Source organism: Dendrobates tinctorius, unplaced genomic scaffold (assembly GCF_039654945.1).
Source record: "Dendrobates tinctorius isolate UK_male_01 unplaced genomic scaffold, ASM3965494v1 ptg000120l, whole genome shotgun sequence".
NCBI classification, from domain to species: domain Eukaryota; kingdom Metazoa; phylum Chordata; class Amphibia; order Anura; family Dendrobatidae; genus Dendrobates; species Dendrobates tinctorius.
In genome coordinates this window covers 39,633,334-39,654,379 of record NW_027361788.1, presented here as the reverse complement: position 1 = coordinate 39,654,379, position 21,046 = coordinate 39,633,334, and the positions used below count along the sequence as shown (strand labels likewise).

At 42.8% G+C, this 21,046-nt stretch overlaps 1 protein-coding gene across 1 annotated transcript in view; it reads left to right on the top strand.

The window, feature by feature from the left end:
• The window catches only part of CACNA1B (calcium voltage-gated channel subunit alpha1 B), a 443,201-nt gene that overhangs the window by 28,308 nt on the left and 393,847 nt on the right, over positions 1 to 21,046 (top strand). Inside the window, exon 3 of the mRNA XM_073541186.1 lies at positions 2,598 to 2,737. Within this exon, the coding sequence (XP_073397287.1) occupies positions 2,598 to 2,737 (140 nt within the window). The remainder of the gene's footprint in view (positions 1 to 2,597; positions 2,738 to 21,046) is intronic.

Genomic DNA, 21,046 nt, shown 5'->3' with positions numbered 1-21,046 from the left:
GTACAAGTAGAGTTCATAGGAACATCTGACAGGAGGAACTCCAGTTTAACTCAGTACTGTGAGTCCTTCATTCAAAGGCGCTAAGAGGGAGACGTTCAGAAAAAGCACATATGTTGGCGGAGTGTTGGAAAGGAGTACTTCATCTTGCCTGGAAGTTGGCTGAGCTCCTGACCCGGAGGACACTGCACGGTTGCGGGCACCTGTACCACAACAGACTGTGAGTAAAGCTTTGGAACTACATGCCCTGGTGTCCTCCACTTATTCCTGCGCCAGCCTGCCCGACACTGTTACATCCCTCCTGTGCCCGACACTACACCATCTAAGTGTCACTTCACCTACACTGCCCTGGGACTACAGCCCTGCCTGTGGAGGGCTATAACATCTTGCTGCACTACACCTTCTGTCCAAGAGGATCTGTCTGCAGCGCCGGCTTAACATTTGCCAAACACTACAGGTGTAGTGTAAACTTTCACCACCATAAGCACACTGAAACAACCCCTTTTGAAATGGAGCCCCAGGGCCACGGACCGGGTCACTGCTGCCGTGACAACTCCCGTTGAGAAGATCAACCGGCCCGGTACCGAGTACCCCATGGCCCTGGCGAGTGAGGGCGCTCCAATGTCTCTGGCCATAGTCTTATTTTTATACCATCAATCCATTGATCCTCCTTTGCTTCCATTCTTAAAAATGAAGGTCTATAAATACTCTTTCGAAATGAAAGGGAGGCGACCGCTCAGATCCTGTGAGTCAGCGCAGTTAATTTCAGGGGACGCTCGACATTATGGCCGAGATGCAATCTCGTTCATTAGTAGGGTTAACATCATCAGAGCCCTTCAATTATGACGTTGCAAATTTCCTGAAAGTGACTGAGGCTTTCAGTGTTTTTCTGCTCTACTTGATAAAAATGTTGTGAAGCGTAATATATGTATAAATTTATATATGCTGTATATACCTATTTTAGTGGCGGGAACTTATGCTAAACAATCACTATTGCTACCCTGCACCTGCACTGTGGCATCGGTATTAAGACAGATTGGCACAGAGAATTTCTGATGGATGTGAATTAAATGAGGCATATAATCAATACTGTAGCGTATCAAATATTTGTTGCTAGCTGGGATCATTTTACTTTGTTTGTAAAACTGCCCATAACCGCAGATTTTATAATAGTGATCAGATCCCTTTTTCAGGTTTTATTGTTTTAAAGGCAGCACATCCATGTGAAAGAAGAGGTGCAAAATGCATAAAAAGCCAGGAATTATCATATATTTCCTGGGCAATGACACAATAATACACTAAACATTTCTACCACTAGGTGGTGCTGTACAATTTTTACACTTCATCTGTCTTAATTGAAGGAGCATTCTGTCCCTTCACTCACAGAAATGATTCTCCTTAACAGCAAACCATGTGGTGAAGTGTGGTACTGCAAGTAAAACTTACACATGGGATCAGAGGGAAATCAAATCATCTGAAAGTGTTAAATTTCAATAGTGTAGACATATATTGGTTTGGTTTAAAACAAAATAAAACTTTCCAATTCACATACACTATGTAAGTAACAACGGCTAGGACTCAAAAAGAATCAATAACACCATATAGCACAGAGTGTAAAGAAAAGCCCAGACAAAAGTATGTATTGTACCCATATATATTATATTCCATACTACGAAAAAATTGAAAATTATTAGCAATAGCTAGTATAATTAATTATAGCAAAATGCTACACATAATGAAAAGGTGCACTTAAGTATTAATCCAATATATTAAAATGTAATTAAAATCATATAGATAACAAAACAGTAAGAAATAGAATCAGGTAGAGGGATATCAATAATCCCATACAAAATAATAAAACTGTCCAGAATAAAATAAATACATAGCTATTTAAATGCTTAAATGCAATGTGATTGATTTCCATGTGTCCCTGTCGACCCAGTGGGCTTTTCGCCCTTCTTCAGGGGAAACAACTGGGAAAATAATAACTGGGTTATGGAAATAATTGTAAGGGTCTACTTTGCTCCTGGGGTGTACATACACAATAAATTGTACAGTCCTGATGGTTGAAATTGCACAGAAAGAGAGAATAGGTTTGTAGTGAAGTAATGGAAAATTAATAAACTGTATTAGGACCTCATTGCAAAGGTGTAGCACCTGGGGCACATGCCTTGCTAGTCATCAAATACTTCCTATTACACCTTGTACCATAGACTTTCTTATTGGTGGGCATTATTCAGTGGCATATGTTGAAGCTTCTGGACCCTAATGCAAAATCTCCCCCTTTAAATAGTATTGGTCTTTTCTAATAGGCCTAGGGGGCTTTTTGAACCCCCAAGGCTCCATGGTCAGGGTGCGACTGCAACCCCTGCACCCACTATAATTATTCTCCTGGCACTATTGGGATATCAGAACCTTGGTCAATCTGGAGTCCACTGGTCTTCCAATGGGCCATTGGCCCTTTAGTTTCTAATTTTACTGTCTTTATGGCGTTATATAATTTTATTGCAATGTAATGTTCATCAGGTCACTATTACTGCCTTACAAATCACACAGGGTCTTTTAAGGACTGTAACCCGACTCGCCTTTTCTCTTTGCAGGATGATACCGAACCATATTTTATTGGCATATTCTGTTTTGAAGCTGGCATCAAGATCATCGCCTTAGGCTTTGTATTTCATAAAGGCTCATACCTGCGGAACGGCTGGAACGTCATGGACTTTGTAGTTGTACTCACAGGGTAAGTGCATATCGGGACATTTCAATGTGACGGTAATGTATGTATTCATGGTCCTGATCTCATTGGGTATGCTGCATTGGTTTGCCATCTAAGTCAATGGCTTAAGAAGCGCTTTGTGTAGATTTTGACTCTGCAATGTTATTCGGTGATAATACATATGGAAAAAGATCAGGATCTGTATATGGCCCATCAGGATGTTGCATCTTATCCATTTACAACCAGTTATATTAGGGCCATGAATAACCCAATAACTTAAGTAAACAGATGGTTTGCCAGTGACTTGGCATGTGGCCACGTGGCTCAGGTCATTATACTTGGTGCAATGTAACTAGACATTGCACCATTGGGAGGTGCACGTTCCCATAAATTGTAAAATGACAAAAAATCCAGAGTTGTTTGTGACTGATCCAGTTGCCTGGTATATGAAGATACCATGGCAGCTGATAATGTTGCTTTGTTCTACCCGTTTTATAACATTGATGTTGGACCCCGCAGACAGACTTTATGTATTGTAGCAGTTCACAGCTATTCCCTTTATTCCTATATGAACTGACCACATTTTTTGGCAAAATTTTGTTGCGCCTCTTTGCTTTTTTTTGTCATTCCCATCCTGTTGACCCTCACTCCCTTTCCTCCTATGCCATGTTCCTAGTCAAACAAGGCGCAAAAAGTATTTTGATGCAGAAAACAGAGACCAGAAGATGGAACATTTCTTCTTTTTCCTGCAAAAAGTAAAACGCCTTGTAAATGTGGTGCAAGAAAAGTATGCAAGTTTTTTTAGGCGTAAATTGAAGCAGAATTCTGTGCCACAAAGCTTGAATGGGAGTTAATTTGGCATCAGTTAAAATGGACCCGTCACTTCTCCTGAAATACCCATATACCCCCTGAAATAATAATTCTGGAAAATTGTCTGCATTGTTCCGCTCCTCTGTTACTCTTTCTAGAAATTTACCAGTGATAGGATGACTGAGTGTCACCAGTTGGGTGCGCGAGAGTTGTCCACGTACAAATGGACAATATCCAATCAGTGATGGAAGAGTATGTACTGATCACACCCAGTTGACTACTTGCTCATAAATTGCAGGACAGTGCAGCATTCTAATTAAAGGTGCAGGGTATACAAGTATTACTGAGGCAGTGAGGTTGGGGGTGACGTCCTCGATAAACTCCGATGGAAGGGTCATCGCTGCATAGTAAGTAATAATACGTTACCCCTTTATTAGAACATGCAGTCTTACCAGTGAAACAATGAAGGTCCCTGAGGAGGTCGGGGTCTCAGACGGGCCCTTTAATGTGACACTTTTCCCCGCTGAGAACACTGCATGCGTGCTGGAAATGGCAGCATAAAATATGTATGCACCAGCGGTGTGTGCTTTTACTCACTGCTGGATTAACTGTAAAAGTGCTTGTTGGATGTATGGGGGGCACAAGGGTAGAGAAGTGCGTGGAAAATGGGGGGGGCTTTGTGGCAATGATAAAAATTACTCAGGTGCTACTTGAAACCATCACACTTATATCACTCAGAGCAGGAGGTCCCGGTGCCTCCATTGTATCTTTGTGTCTGCGGAGATCACATCTATGTGCAGATTCTCACCGGCATGGAAATTATATCCCACTCGGAATGGGTCTGATGTTTCCCAGGGACCCCATGGCTGCTTCATTGGCACATTTGCCCACGGTAAGATTCTTGTTTCCTAATTCAAGAGTTAGGAAGGTTCCAAGATGATTTTTGAGTCTGATTTCTATAATGGTACACCCCCTTGTAAGTTTTAGACAAAAAGGAGCCACTTTCTCCAAACGAATTTCCGCCTAGTCCTGTGCATTATTTTCATAGGTTGGTGGCAGCTCTGATCTTCCGCTCTCCTGTGAAGTGTATCCAGCCTATAAAACTTTTAGCAGAATATTTCCACCTGTATGTGTGCGCTCCCTTTGCTCTGCGAGGGGAACAGATGCTTTGAAAGCTATTTTGATCAGATTTTTTTTTTAACTGGGAACGAGTATGCAAGGGGGAAAAAGGCCACTAATGAATTCTGGTATTGGTATTTCTGGCAGCTGCAGACGCTCATATACTGAATGCAGCAATTATAGTGTTATTGAGATTGGGAACAAAACAAGTAGAATTGATGAGCCTGATACCCCCAACCAACAGCATGCGCTATTCATTCTCTGGAAAGAAGTAACTTGACAGCTGTATTAAGTCGTCTCTATTAAAGCAGCAAGTTTTTTTGTCCTTCATTTTCTGCATTGGTTTGCACGTTGTTTTATCACGTTTTCCTGCCTCCTCCCCATTCATCTGGGGATCTCTCACTGCAGATTTTGTCCCTTTGTAATAAAATCTGATTGAGGCAGGGGTGTAAAAAATAAATAAATAAAAAGGCAGAACAAACACATTCTTTACTGCAGAGCACCTTCTATCAAATTGTCCTTTTCTTTGGGCCAAGAAGATATTTTTAGTTTTCTTCTAGTGGTGATTGTTTTGTGTTGTTATTTTTATCAGCCTGTGGATCAGCCGAGTAATGCCATAGAAGAAGTATTGGGATTGTTAAAGGGGCACTCTGGGTATAGCAAGTTGGTGGGGGTCCGCTCACAGGGATCATCACCTATGGCCGGCATGAAGGTCCTGTTCCATCCCTGTGGATTTTGAGCTCTGCTGTTCCATTCTATGTTTATGGCATTGAGGGGGATAACCGGGTGCCGCCAGCCCTATAGACTATGTCCGTGCTAGTGAGCGACATAGGACCCATATTCTGGGAGTTATCACCTATCCTGTGGTATACCCCTTTAAGCTCAAGAATGAGTTATACTCAGGGTTACCTAAAGGGTTATTCCCCATATTATAATTTATCACCTATCCATAGGATAACAATCCAGAAATGGGACCCTGTAAACCAGGATGTAGAGCCCCATCGTGAAAGAAGCAAAGGTGCACATGTGGGGTCTAACAAGTGGGACCGCCTACTATCCCACAAACGACGCTCTGGAACCCTGCCTTTAAGTCCCCTTCGTGACCGGGCCAATTTTTTAAATTCTGACCAATTTCACTTTATGTGGTCATAACTCTGGAATGCTTCAACAAATCCCAGTGATTTTGATACTGTTTTTTCATGGCACATTATAATTTATGATAATAGTAAATTTAGATTGATATGTTTTGTGTTTATTTTATAAAAATATCAGAAACGTGACAAAAATGTAAAAAAAAATTGCAGTTTTCAAACTTTGAATGATTATCCCTTTAATCCAGATAGTCATACCACAGAACAACATGAATAAATAACATTTCCCACATGTCGGCTTTACATCAGCACCATTTTTAAAACTGTAATTTATTTTGAAAGCCTTTTAGGAGGTTTAAAAATGTAGCAGCAATTTTTCATTTTTTCAAGGAAATTTACAAAATTTATTTTTTTGATGGACCTATCCAGGTTTGAAGTGACTTTAGGGGTGCTATATATTGTAAAACCCCAAACGTGATATCATTTTAAAAACAGCACCCCCTGACATATTGAAAACTGCTGTAAGGTAATTTATTAACCCTTCAGGTGATTTTTAGGAATTAATGCAAAGTGGTATAGCCGGAATGAAAAAGTGTTTGTTTACCACCTAAATGTCGCTAACTTCTGAACTGACCGCTATATCCAGGAGACTCTAAGGCCGCTATTTGGCCATGAACAGCTATGGCAAACATCAGGACCACACAATCATGATCTCGGTGTGTCAATTAGATTAAAGTGCAAGCCCCCACAATCTTTTAACCATTTATTTGATGTAGTCACTTTTGACAGCAGCAACTAAGGGGTTAAACAGATATGGACGGTGCCAACACCAATCATTTGTGATGCAGGAAGTTGTCAGATATAGTGGACAGCTGCTGGATTGTCACCTTTATGGGGATGATATTCTCTTATATCTCAGGTCAGTATATATACGTATAGGCGGTCTTGAAGGGGTTTTAATACAGCAGAGGTGCACATCCTCACCTTCATTACATTCTATCTATGTCTATGGGACTGCTGGAAATAGCTGATCTCTGTACTTGGCTTTCTCTGGCAGTCCCATAGACAATTAAACAAGTGGAGGTTGAGCATGCACCCTGTGCTCCATTTGAGACAGGGTTCCAAAGCCTCTTAGTATTGCTGGAATTCCCAGCAATCGGACCCCCATAGATTAGTAAATTATCCTCTTCTTTTATGAATAAGGAATAACTTAGATTTGGGGAAGTGCCCTTTAATAATCCAAGTTCCTTTTCATTAATGGCTCTCCCTGTTTTGCTGTTTTTGTGGTTATTAGTTGCTTATTACCAACCTGTTTGCACATTTTGGTGACAAATAAGTCAGAGTAGTGGTGTAGTCTCCAAGTGTTACTAACAGGGGACATTTCAAAACAGTTAGGTATTGACCATTTGGATGAATAAAGCTGGTCATAAACACTTGTTTAACTGACAACCATGTCTCTTGACCCCATACACATGCATGCTCTTCTTGTATGATTGTATATGTGTTCTGATTGGGGAGACAGAAATAATCTGATGCCAGACACCATTGGTCAAGGCTTATCTCTTCTGGGACCAAATGATTGGCATACTAGAATTCACTTTTTCTTCCTTCGACATCTGCCATGTGTTGAGAGTCAGGACCCTCCCTCCCCACTACAGACATTAGAGGGTCTTCCGCTATTACAGAGATCCGTAGGCTGACATTCATCTAATGCTTATAGTCATGAAGGCCAATTATTAAGCAACACCTGCATGGGGGGGCAAGCCATTGTTGTTCAGGTTGTAAAATTTTAGAACGAAAAAGGTGAATGAAGCGAAAATGAACAAATGACCGCCATACACAACACAATCCCCTATACCAAGACCAATAATATCACGTACAGGGGAGAAATACCACCACACCATGAACAGATCACATAGTGACTGAATAATACCACATACAAGGAGAAATACCACCACACCATAACTACACTACATATTCCACCTCATAATGACCGAAAATATCACATAATAGGGACAAATACCGCCACACCATGACCGGACCACAAATTGCCACCACACAGTGATTGAATACTACAATACTGATCATGAATACAAACCACAATACTAACAACACTGTTATTACCACCAGTGCCATTATACACAGAAGCTCTGCATATAGTGTATAGGTAAAACAGTGAGCTCCAGTGACATTATACACAGGAGCTCTGTATATAGTGTCAGTGTACAGGTAATACAGGGATCATCGGTGACATTATACACAGGAGCTCTGTATATAATGTATAGTGTACAAGTAATACAGTAATCACCAATACAATACACAGAAGCTCTGTATATAGTGTACAGGTATTACAAGGTAATACAGTGAGCACCAGTGACATTATACATGGGAGCTCTGTATATAATGTATAGTGTACAGGTAATACGGTGATCACCAATGGCATTAAACACAGGAGCTTTGTATAATGTCAGTGTACAGGTAATACAGTGATCAACAGTGACAATATAGACAGGAGCTCTGTATATAGAGTCAGTATACAGGTAATACAGTGATCACTGGTAACATTATATACAGAAGCTCTGTGCATAGTCTCAGTGTACAGGTAATACAGTAATCACCAATGACCTTATACACAGAAGATTTGTGCATACTGTCAGCATACAGGTAATACAGTGAACACCAATGACATTATACATGGGCGCTCTGTATATAATGTATAGTGTACAGGTAATGCAGGGATCACCAGTGACATTATACACAGGAGCGCTGTATATAGTGTACAGGTAATACAGTGATCACCAATGACATTAAACTCAGGAGCTCTGTATAATGTCAGTGTACAGGTAATACAGTGATCAACAGTGACAATATAGACAGGAGCTCTGTATATAGAGTCAGTATACAGGTAATACAGTGATCACCGGTGACATTATATACAGAAGCTCTGTGCATAGTCTCAGTGTACAGGTAATACAGTAATCACCAATGACCTTATACACAGAAGATTTGTGTATACTGTCAGTGTACAGGTAATACAGTGAAAACCAATGACATTATACACAGGAACTCTGTATATAGTGTATAGCAGTGATGGCGAACCATAATTGCCCTCTCCGTCACCCCCATCATTGCCTTCTCCATCACCCTATCATTGCCTTCTCCATCACTCCCACCATTGCCCTCTCCCCCACCACCCCCCATCATTGCCTTCTCCATCACTCCCATCATCCTCATCATTGCCTTCTCCATCACTCCCATCGTTGCCTTCTCCATCACTTCCATCATCCCCTTCTCCATCCCGCCCATCATCCCTATCATTGCCTTCTCCATCCCTCCCATCATTGACTTCTCCATCACTCCCATCATCCCCATCATTGCCTTTTCCATCACTCCCATGATCACAATCATTACCATTGCCCTCCTCCATCACTCACATCATTGCCTTCTCCATCACTCCCATCATTGCCCTCCCCCATCACTCCCATCACTCGCATCATTGCCTTCTCCATCACGCCCATCACACACACACACAAGCACACACCTCTCCGCTGCTCTGAGCTCTCTGGTGCTGGCAGCTTCCTCCCATGCTTCCTCCTCTCCTCCCGAGCATCCTCACTGGCACACAGCGGTGCGGAGCTGAATAATGATGTCATCCAGCTGCGCCGCTGAATGCCGTGTGAGGAAGGACGGAGCAGGTTAGAGCAGGCGATGCCGCGTGTTATAGGTTCGCCATCGCTGTTCTAGGGGGGCAGCTGCCCCCTCCTGCCCCACGGTGGGTGTGCCTATGAACACTTGGAAATTCTGACAGTAATCATGAGATATTCTCGCTGTTTGTCCGACACCAGTATTTTCTGCAGGTTTCTGAAACAAACAGTCTTGTAAAAAATATTGCTCTAATTTGTGTCATTTTTGTCTAGGAAATAGCTACGGTGCAGCGTATCCCAGAGGAGGGGTTTTAACGATGTTTTTGTTCTGCTGCAAATAGGGCAGAGGGGAGAGGCTCCTGCTGCAACCAACTGTCCTTCCTGAGTGTGGGGACCCGGCGTCAGATCCTGAGACACATAGACATTTCATTACATATTTTCTTTTTGATTAAACAAAATGGAATTAAAGGTGAGGAGGTTAGGAGAGGAAGTGTTGTTTTCTTCTGCTTTTCATGAGATTTAGTACTGACATAAGTCTGCCCTGCTAATCTTGGGTCCGCTCTTTTCTGAGTCTACACTGACTGACACAGAAGTTATAGCTACTTGGCTCATTTTGTAAAAGTATCTCAAGGTGCAATATATTTGGTTTCTCAAATCACTTTGTACAGAAACATCTTTGAATGAGGAAATGATTGAGTTCCATAGAAACCTCGCTTCAATTTATGTCTGGGTTGCAGCCAAATATTTTCCTTCTGCAAAGGAAATTGAGCCCTGACTGTTACTTACCTTTCCTGATCCGGCACTGTTGTCTCCCACGCACTGGTAATGCACGACGATGGTGTTATTGGGTATCGGATTAATATTATCTAACCTTACTTCTTTACGATGTCTTGAGATGCCCAGTGTCGTGTTTTCGATCTGACAGCTAGATTGATTCCTGATCCTTTCCCTGAATCTCTGCATCCATCCAAGCTCACACTGTTATCTATGTGAGTCTTGGCTTTTGGTCAGATTTGGCATCAGTTTCGTTTCCTATTCTCTCAGCTTTGCTGCAGCTGATAATAACCTGAAGTCTTAGGCCTGTTTCACATTTCAGTTTTTTGGCGTCCGCCAAAGTGTGAAAAAACGGATCCGTTTCCGTTTTGCCACAAATGAATGCTACCGGATCTGTTTTTTGGACGGATCTGCTTTAGGCACTAATGCAAGTCTATGGGAAAAAAAAAAAGGATCTGTCAAAAAAAAATGGCGGATCCGTTTTTTTGGGCAAAACAGCGGATTTTGACAGACGTCAAAAAACGGAAGTGTGATCCACCTCTTAGACATGTGGTTGTCACAGTGTCAGGCCCATTCCTTCTTAAAGGACATCCTATGGAAGAGGAGCGATCCCTAGAGCTGTAGAGGAACTCATGCCAAAAAGGTAGCATCCCTTCTTCATGTGCTGAATTGTTCATTTTGGATGGAGTTATGCTACATTTTTTTGTGATGCAACTCTAAACTACAAAGTTTTTCTGATGATGACTTTTTTTCCTTGATTTTTCCATGCAATAGAATGTAACACTGGTTTTCTATGAATATATAAAGAGGCTTTAAAAAAAACAAACAAATAAGAATAATAGAAATAACAAACAAAAAATTAAAAAAAATTAAATGTACTGCTGCCATTATGGCTCAGCGCTAAGTGATACTGGCCATAAAGTGGGGCACATGAGAAGTTATCGGGATTTATTCGAATTGTCCTGACCGGAATCAAGAAAAAAAATGTTTCCCCCTATTATGGAGCATTTTGGCACTCATCATACAGGGGTTTTCGCCATTCTGTGAATCAAAAAGGTAGGATATAGGTTGGACTGCATGTTCATTTTTCAACTTTGTAATTTTATAATAGTTACATTGAGTCCAGATTTTAACACGAAAAATCAGTAGGCGGCATCATTCACGTAACGTCTTTCCCCATATTTACTGTGTTTGACAGGAAAGCTCCTAGGGAGAAGGTGAAACAAGGCCATAGGGGTACATTTATTTGACAGAGCCCAAAAGATTCCTTTAAACCCCCGTTACACACGGCGAGATCGCTAGCAATATCGCTGAAGCGACAACGATTTTGTGACGCAACAGCGACATCGCTAGCGATCTCGCTAAGTGTGACACGCGGAAACGACTGGCTCCCTGCTGCGATGTCACTGATCATGCGCGAACATTCAGGATCATTTTTTGATCGCTGGCGTCACGCTGACCAGCATGCATCGCTGTGTTTGACGCCCCTTATCAACGACGAGCGACCTCGTTGGCGACTCCGAACTCATATAGATAGCGCTGAATGACGCCTATTCAAAGTCTGAATTGCTATTATAGAGTGTGTGACACGGTACCAACGATCGCCGTGGTCGTTAGTGACATCGCTGATCGCTGATGCGTCGTTATGAAGATCGGCCTGTATGACTGCTTACTAGCGATGCACAAACGATCTTAGCCAGATCGTATCGTTGTCAGAATCGTTGGTGCGTCGCTACGTGTAACGGTACCCTTAGAGTAGGAGTGGGCAATTAATTTTCCCAAGGACCCACATGAGAGACAGTGACTGTTGTGAAGGGCCAAACCAATAGGTTGAGATGAATTTTGTTCAATTTGAATATCAACATATTAATAATTATTATTTTATATTAATATTAATTGTATCTCTTGATATTGAGCAGAATTAAGTATGTTAACACCTCTGTTATGATTGAGTCACCGTAGGAGGCAAAAACAGAAATGCTAGCTAAGTCCAGAAAACCAGAGAGGTTGGCAGCTATCGGATTGCAGACCCCTGATCCTATCACAACAACTAACAGTAGCCGTGGGGGGTTCCTACGATGCCCTAGACCCCTCGATCACAGCCGGAGAATTAAATAGGCCTAAAGAAAGAAAGGGGAAATCTAAACTGCCCCAGAGCAGACCCCAAAGGAATAGGCAGCCCCAACATATAATGACGGTGAAGCAAGATGAAAACACTAACAGAAAGAAAGATAGACTGAGCAAAGACGGGGCCCAAACTACCTAGATAGGAAAGGACAGGAAGGCTGCTGTCTGCAATCCGTGAAAAACCCTATGAAAATAAGAGCCAACAGACTGACAGTGAAAAAGGCCCTGAAGACGCTAGGCTTCAAAAAAGCTATGTCAGTACTCAGGAATATTCTGAAGACAGAGCAACCGGCAAAAGGAGATTCAGCTCACCCCAGCAGGGAATGGCAGAATCCAGAAAAGCAAGGAAAACAAACACAAAACATAAATGCCAACAGGCAAAGCAGAAACTTAGCTTTAGGGAAGCAGGAATCAGACTGGTGTCCTAGAAGTCCACAGAGAAATCACCCGCAGGGCAGAAGGGCGTCGGCAGCCTTATATCCAGTCAGTGACTCCACTCAGCCAGTCATCCTCATTAGACTCAGGTGCCTGATAATCAGGCTCATTACCTTCCTTTACCAGAATAGGGAGTTCACCAGACCTCAGTGATGAAGGGGAAAATGAACTTACAACAGTACCTCCCCCTTGAGGAGGGGTCACCGAACCCTCAACCACGCCACCAGGGCGATCAGGGTGAGCCCGATGAAAGGCACGCACCAATCTTTTGGCATGAATATCAGAGGCAGAGACCCAGGAATTATCCTCCTGACCATAACCCTTCCACTTAACCAAATACTGGAGTCTCCGTCTAGCCAGACGGGAATCCAGTACTTTCTCTACCTCATATTCCATGTTACCTTCAACAAATACAGGGTCTGGAGGTGCCACCCCCGGAACAACTGGTTCAACAAACCTCTTCAACAAGGACTTATGGAACACATTATGGATTTTAAATGTGACAGGAAGAGCCAAACGAAAAGAGACCGGATTAATAATCTCCAAAATCTTGTAAGGTCCAATAAATCTAGACTTAAACTTAGGAGAAGTCACCTTCATAGCAATATTTTTTGAAGATAACCACACCATATCACCAATCTTAAACTGGGGACCAATGGTCCTATGTCGATTGGAAAACCGCTGGGCCTTTTCCTGGGAGAGAGATAACTTATCCACCACTTGGTCCCAGATCTGGTGCATTCTCTCCACCACAGTGTCAACACCTGGGCAGGCAGACGGCTCCACCTGCCCTGAAGAAAATCGAGGATGAAACCCAAAGTTACAAAAAAAAGGTGACATCAAAGTGGCAGAACTAGCTCTATTATTTAAAGCAAATTCGGCCAAGGGCAAAAATGAAACCCAATCATCCTGATCAGCGGAAATAAAACATCTCAAATACGACTCCAAGGTCTGGTTTGTTCTCTCTGTCTGCCCATTGGTCTGAGGGTGAAAAGCAGAAGAGAAGGACAACTGAATTCCCAGCTTGGAACAGAAAGTCCTCCAAAATCTAGACACAAACTGAACTCCTCTGTCAGATACAATGTTCTCAGGAATCCCGTGCAAGCGAACCACCTGTTGCAAAAACAGGGGCACCAACTCAGAGGAAGATGGCAACTTAGGGAGTGGTACAAGATGAACCATCTTAGAGAACCTATCACAAATCACCCAAATAACAGTCATTCTTTGAGAGACCGGCATATCAGAGATGAAATCCATTGAAATATGGGTCCATGGCCTCTTGGGGACCGGCAAAGGCATCAACAACCCACTAGAGCGAGAACAAGATTTAGACCGGGAGCAAGTCCCACAGGACTGCACAAAATTCCTAACATCATGAGACAAGGTGGGCCACCAAAAAGAGCGACTCACCAGATCTCTAGTACCAAAAATACCTGGATGACCAGCCAATGCAGAGCAATGAACTTCAGACATCACTCTCTTCTTCCACTGGTCAGGAACATACAACTTTCCACTGGGACAGCGCTCAGGTTTGTCCTCCTGGAACTCTTGCAGAGCAAGTCTCAAATCGGGCGAGATGGCCGAAAGAACTACCCCTTCGCCTAAGATGGTAGCAGGCTTGGTCACCACAGGAGAATCAGCAAAGAAACTCCTAGAGAGGGCGTCTGCCTTGACATTCTTAGTTCCAGGAAGAAAAGAGACCACAAAATCAAAACGTGTAAAAAACAAGGCCCACCTAGCCTGTCTAGGGTTCAAGCGTTTAGCCGACTCTAGGTAAATCAAATTCTTGTGGTCAGTGAGGACCACAACTTGATGTTTAGCTCCCTTCAACCAATGCCTCCACTCCTCAAATGCCCATTTCATGGCCAACAGTTCCCGATTCCCCACATCATAGTTACGTTCAGATGGAGAGAACTTTCGGGAAAAGAAAGCACAGGGATTCATTTTAGATGTTACAGGATCCTTTTGGGACAAAACAGCTCCTGCACCAATCTCAGAAGCATCCACCTCTACCTGGAACGGGAGTGAGACATCCGGTTGCCGCAAAACCGGGACGGAGGTAAATCTTCGCTTCAGCTCCTGAAAGGAAGCAACAGCCTCCGGAGACCAATTCAACACATCAGCACCCTTCTTAGTCAGATCATCAATGGCTTGGCAATACTAGAAAATTTTGCAATAAATTTCCGATAAAAATTAGCAAACCCCAAAAACTTCTGGAGGGCCTTCAAAGAAGTGTGCTGAACCCAATCATAAATGGCCTGTACCTTGGCCGGGTCCATTTCAATAGTTGACGGAGACAAAATAAATCCCAAAAATGAAATCCTCTGTACTCCAAAAAGGCATTTCGATCCTTTGACATACAGGGAATTCTCCCTCAAGATCTGGAACACAGTCCGAATATGTTCCACATGAGAATCCCAATCCTTGGAGAAGATCAAAATATCATCCAGATAGATAATCAAAAATTTATCGACAAAGTCTCGGAAAATATCGTTCATGAAGCACTGGAAGACAGAAGGGGCATTAGTGAGCCCAAAAGGCATCACCAGGTACTCAAAATGTCCCTCCGGAGTATTAAACGCCGTCTTCCATTCATCCCCCTGCTTAATGCGGATAAGATTATACGCCCCCCTGAGGTCAAGCTTGGTAAACCAGCAAGCACCTCTAACTCTAGAGAATAGATCTGAAATCAGGGGTAACGGATACTGATATTTAATAGTAATTTTATTGAGGGCACGATAATCAATACAAGGCCTTAAAGAACCATCCTTTTTGGCCACAAAAAAAAACCCGGCACCTAAGGGTGAAGAGGATGGTCTAATATGACCCTTCTCCAACGCCTCCTTAATATAGGACCGCATAGCCTCGTGCTCGGGTACAGATAAATTGAAAAGCCGACCCTTGGGAAATTTACACCCCGGGCTTAGTTCAATTGCACAGTCATAACTCCTATGATGAGGCAAGGACGCAGACTCATTCTCACTAAATACATCATAAAAGTCCGCCAAATAGACAGGAACATCATGCGACTGAGGAGAGGTGGAAAAAACCGGAGCCTCACTAAAGGCACACCGGCAACCCCAACTCACCACAGACACAGACTTCCAATCCAAAACTGGATTATGAATTTGCAACCAGGGAAACCCCAGAACAACGGCATCATACAGACCATGCAACACCAAAAATCTGCAATTTTCTTGATGGTCTGGGGCGACCCGCATGACCACCTGGGTCCAAAACTGAGGTTTATTTTTAGCCAAAGGAGTAGCATCAATCCCCCTCAAAGGGATAGGCGTCTGCAGAGGTGTCATCGGAAATCCACAACGTTTAGCAAAATCCAAGTCCATTAGGTTTAGCGCTGCTCCCGAATCCACAAAAGCCTTGGCGGAAAATGTGGACAGGGAGCAGATCAGAGTAATTGCCAGAAGAAACTTGGGTTGAACACCACCAACAGAAAACGTGTGTGCAAAGCGTTTCTCTCGTTTAGGACAAACAGAAATAATATGCGAAGCATCTCCACAGAAAAAACACAGCTTATTACGCCTTCTGAACTCCTGATGTTGCGCCTTAGACAAAACTCTATCACATTGCATAGGTTCAGACATTTGTTCAACAGGTGGCAACATCTCTCGTCTAGTTTTGCGTTCACGTAAACGCCGATCCACCTGAATGGCTAATGACATAGAATCGTCAAGACCAGAGGGAACAGGAAATCCCACCATAGTATCTTTTACAGTTTCTGACAAACCCTTCCGAAAGAGGGCTGCCAAGGCACCATCATTCCAGGTAGTAAGGACCGCCCACTTTCGGAATTTTTGACAGTACAACTCTGCCAAATCCCGACCCTGGCTTAATGCCAACAGGGTCTTTTCAGCCTGATCAATAGCATTAGGTTCGTCATACAACAACCCCAAAGCTTGAAAGAATGCGTTCACATTAGTCAGAATAGGATCATCTGGTTTCAATCCTGGGGATCGCCACGCAGCAAAGAGATGACAATTTTAACCTGCTGCGCGGAGCTCCCTGACGAGTTAGGCTTCAAGGCAAAAAATAATTTACAATTATTTTTGAAACTCAAAAATTTAGATCGATCCCCAAAAAATACATCAGGTGTAGGGATCTTTGGTTCAACAGCATGCGAACGAGCAAGGTAGGCGGAAGTTCCCAGCACTTCCGCAGCGAGCTGCTCCACACGATCAGACAATTGCTTTATCTCCATTGAGAGAAAAAAAAATTCCCCCTACGGCCTCAGAGATATAGAGGAAAGAATATACACACACTTTTTTTTTTTTTAAACACAATTCTTTCCTGCTATTGAGTACCCTAGAATCTGAGGGTATGGCGGGTGATTCTGTTATGATTGAGTCACCGTAGGAGGCAAAAACAGAAATGCTAGCTAAGTCCAGAAAACCAGAGAACTTGGCAGCTATCGGATTGCAGACCCCTGATCCTATCACAACAACTAACAGTAGCCGTGGGGGGTTCCTACGATGCCCTAGATCCCTCGATCACAGCCGGAGAATTAAATAGGCCTAAAGAAAGAAAGGGGAAATCTAAACTGCCCCAGAGCAGACCCCAAAGGAATAGGCAGCCCCAACATATAATGACGGTGAAGCAAGATGAAAACACTAACACAGAAAGAAAGATAGACTGAGCAAAGACGGGGCCCAAATTACCTAGATAGGAAAGGACAGGAAGGCTGCTGTCTGCAATCCGTGAAAAACCCTATGAAAATAAGAGCCAACAGACTGACAGTGAAAAAGGCCCTGAAGACGCTAGGCTTCAAAAAAGCTATGTCAGTACTCAGGAATATTCTGAAGACAGAGCAACCGGCAAAAGGAGATTCAGCTCACCCCAGCAGGGAATGGCAGAATCCAGAAAAGCAAGGAAAACAAACACAAAACATAAATGCCAACAGGCAAAGCAGAAACTTAGCTTTAGGGAAGCAGGAATCAGACTGGTGTCCTAGAAGTCCACAGAGAAATCACCCGCAGGGCAGAAGGGCGTCGGCAGCCTTATATCCTGTCAGTGACTCCACTCAGCCAGTCATCCTCATTAGACTCAGGTGCCTGATAATCAGGCTCATTACCTTCCTTTACCAGAATAGGGAGTTCACCAGACCTCAGTGATGAAGGGGAAAATGAACTCACAACACACCTCCCTACATTTAGTATGAGCCTACACAAAGCCACCTTATTTGCCGCATGAACTCCCAAACAGCCCCTGTATATACAGTATGAGCCCCCACGTAGCCCCTGTATATACAGTATTAGTCCTCACATAGCCCTCTGTATACAGTGTGAGCCCCCAAATAGCCCCTCTATATACAGTATGAGACCTCACATAGCCCCATATACATTATGATCCTGCACATAGCTTTTCTACATACAGTGTGAGCCCCCTTACAGCCTCCTATATACAGTGTGAGCCCTCACATAGCCTCCTATATACAGTATGAGCCCTAACATACCTCCTATATACAGTTGGAGCTCCCACAAAGCCTCCTATGTACAGTATGAACCCTGACATAACCTTTCTATATACAGTGTGAGCCCCCGTATAGCCTCCTATACACAGTGTGAGCACCCATATAGCCTGCTATATACATTAGGAGCCCCCACGTGGCCTCCAAAGTGCAGTGTGAGCCCCTATATAGCCTCCTATATACATTGAGTAGCCTCCTCTATACAATGTTAGTCCACACATAGCCTCATTTATACAGTATGAGCTGACACATAGCCACCCTATATTCAGTATGAATTGACACATAGCCTCCTATATACAGTATGAGCCACAACATAACCTTTCTATATACAGAGTGAGCCCCACATAGCCTTATATATACAGTGTGAGTGCCTACATAGCCCCTATACACAGTGTGAGCCCCCATATAGCCCCCTGTATATATGTAAATATCTCATACACTTGAGAAAAAAACATCCTCACCTCGCTATATTTGCTTTCGGCTCTTGTCTCCCTTGCACTGACTCCTGCACACCAGACACGATGAAGAGACATCGTTGCGCATGCTATCTCAGGCATACATGCTGAGTGGTGTAAGAAGGAGCCAGCAGCTCCATCTTTCACCACACCAATTAATTCACTGCTGTTTTCATCCTGAGAATGCAGACGGCAGCAGACATTCAGTGGGTGAAGGCATGGTGCGGCCCATGGGCCACTGTTTCAGCCCTTCCACTGTCTTGGTCCATGGGCTGGAGTCAAACAGATGTGGCCCTCGGGCTTTAGTTTGCCCAGGTCTGCATTAGAAGGTACTACATCCTTATATTATTTTCTATACATCCTGTAAAATAAAAGTTTCCAGGAACTATTATAGTAGGTGATAAATGTCACTGGAAGGCAGATGTCACCGGCATGGCCAAACTTAACGCAACCACACTCTGCTGACTCAAATGATTGACTGCCTCAATAATGTTTGTTGTGATGTCCGTGCTGGAGCAGTAAAAGCTCATCGATTTTTTTGGTTGATATTCTGCTTTTTTTTGTAACAAGGTGAGAAAACCCCTTTCAGATATCTGATTTTCATGTATTAAAAGTCTACAATGGAAGAAGCAATTGTATTACAACTAGCAGACGCACATCTTGGATAAAGACTATTGGCTAAATCCATAACATAACATGTATTTATACGAGAAGCGACCACGTTCCTCGTTACTGACTTCATGTTCGAGATAATTGTAAGCCCTGATGAAGCTCATTTAACAATATTTACACTGAATAAAGACGGCTTCCAAATGTTTCCATGTAACAAGCCATACATATGGGACATCCAAATGCCGGTGAGTCATCCTCCACTGGATATACTACGAAACAATGATTAACACGTTCCTATTCATAAAAGTCATCGTTATTTAATTCATTTGCTTCCTTCTTTAAAGTTGTAACTGGTCCGAGAGAATTAATTGGATGTAGTAGGAGAGAGCCTGTGAAATGGTATCATGCCAATACACTTCACAGCTGACATATCCAACACCCAATACAGTCCAACATGACGGTCGGAATTCCGAGCGGCTGTACTGATATTGGATGTGATGTCTGAAGTAGTCTATAGATGTTACTTACAGTTGTGGCCAAAAGTATTGACACCCCTGCAATTTTGTCAGATAATACTCAGTTTCCTCCTGAAAATGATTGCAAACACAAATTCTTTGGTATTATTATCTTCATTTAATTTGTCTTAAATGAAAAAACACAAAAGAGAATGAAGCAAAAAGCAAAACATGTGTTTCCGATAGAGGTAAAAAAGTACAATGTGCCCCTTGGATATAGAGTAGTGGTCAAGTTTGTGCTTTCCATCGGTCTATGGGGCTGAGTACAATGCTCATCTTTTTTTCCCCGAAGTGATAGCTGCCCATACATAGCCATCAGTCTATTCAAACAGGAGACTCCAGAGCTCAATTTTTGGGAATGGTGGGGTTACCAGTAATCGGACCCCCAGGCATCAAATATTTCTTTTGGATAGGTGATAAAAGTCCTTTATGGGGAAAACTCCTTTAATGTTAGTATCACAGCTTCTGCATATGTCCCTATATAAGGGATGATAGTTAAGAGAATATTCTTGAGACCCAGAAGGGATCTTTACATCTATAACTAGCTGGCTGCATCAACCGATCACACAAACCCTAAGATGATAAAAAGTGTATAATTTCGTGACATTATATCTGATGATGAGTTTCCTTTAATTGGACTCTGACCATTCAATGCAGATACATCTTTTAGGAGGGGTCAATCATGTCATAGAAATCTTGGACGTGAAAACTTGTGGCGGACTACTGACTCATTAGAGACCAAATGTAACTGGGGAAAAAGTATAAAAATTACCGTATCTCTCACTGGAGGAAGAAAATTCCCTCTAGTGCAACTTATTGGCAGAAGCTACCCTGTATGTCAGTGTTCAATGCTTTAACGAGCCTTGCCACATGACTATGGATATTAGCCAAGTTGGACACCCATGTGAGGAAGGAGTGGAGGCAGCTATTTTATCCAAAAGTGGCTCTCAAAGTATTGAGCGCTTTAAAGCAGATTTCTCTCTGATTGCCTGCCCTGCGATTTTCTGACAATTAACGTGAAATACAGTTGATGAAATTTCTTCTCTGGCACCGTGCCCCCTGTAATCTCTTTAATGAACAATACTTTGGGGTAGATTAGGAGCACTCACCAAATTCAGCCTCTTTTTTATGACTTTATGAGCCCACGTAATATCCTCCTCTGTAACTGGCAATGGGCAGACTTTGGTGGAAATGGTGTGAATTATGGGCTACTTAAGCTCACAAAAAGAGGCATATGGAATCACAGGCAAATATAAACTTCTATAA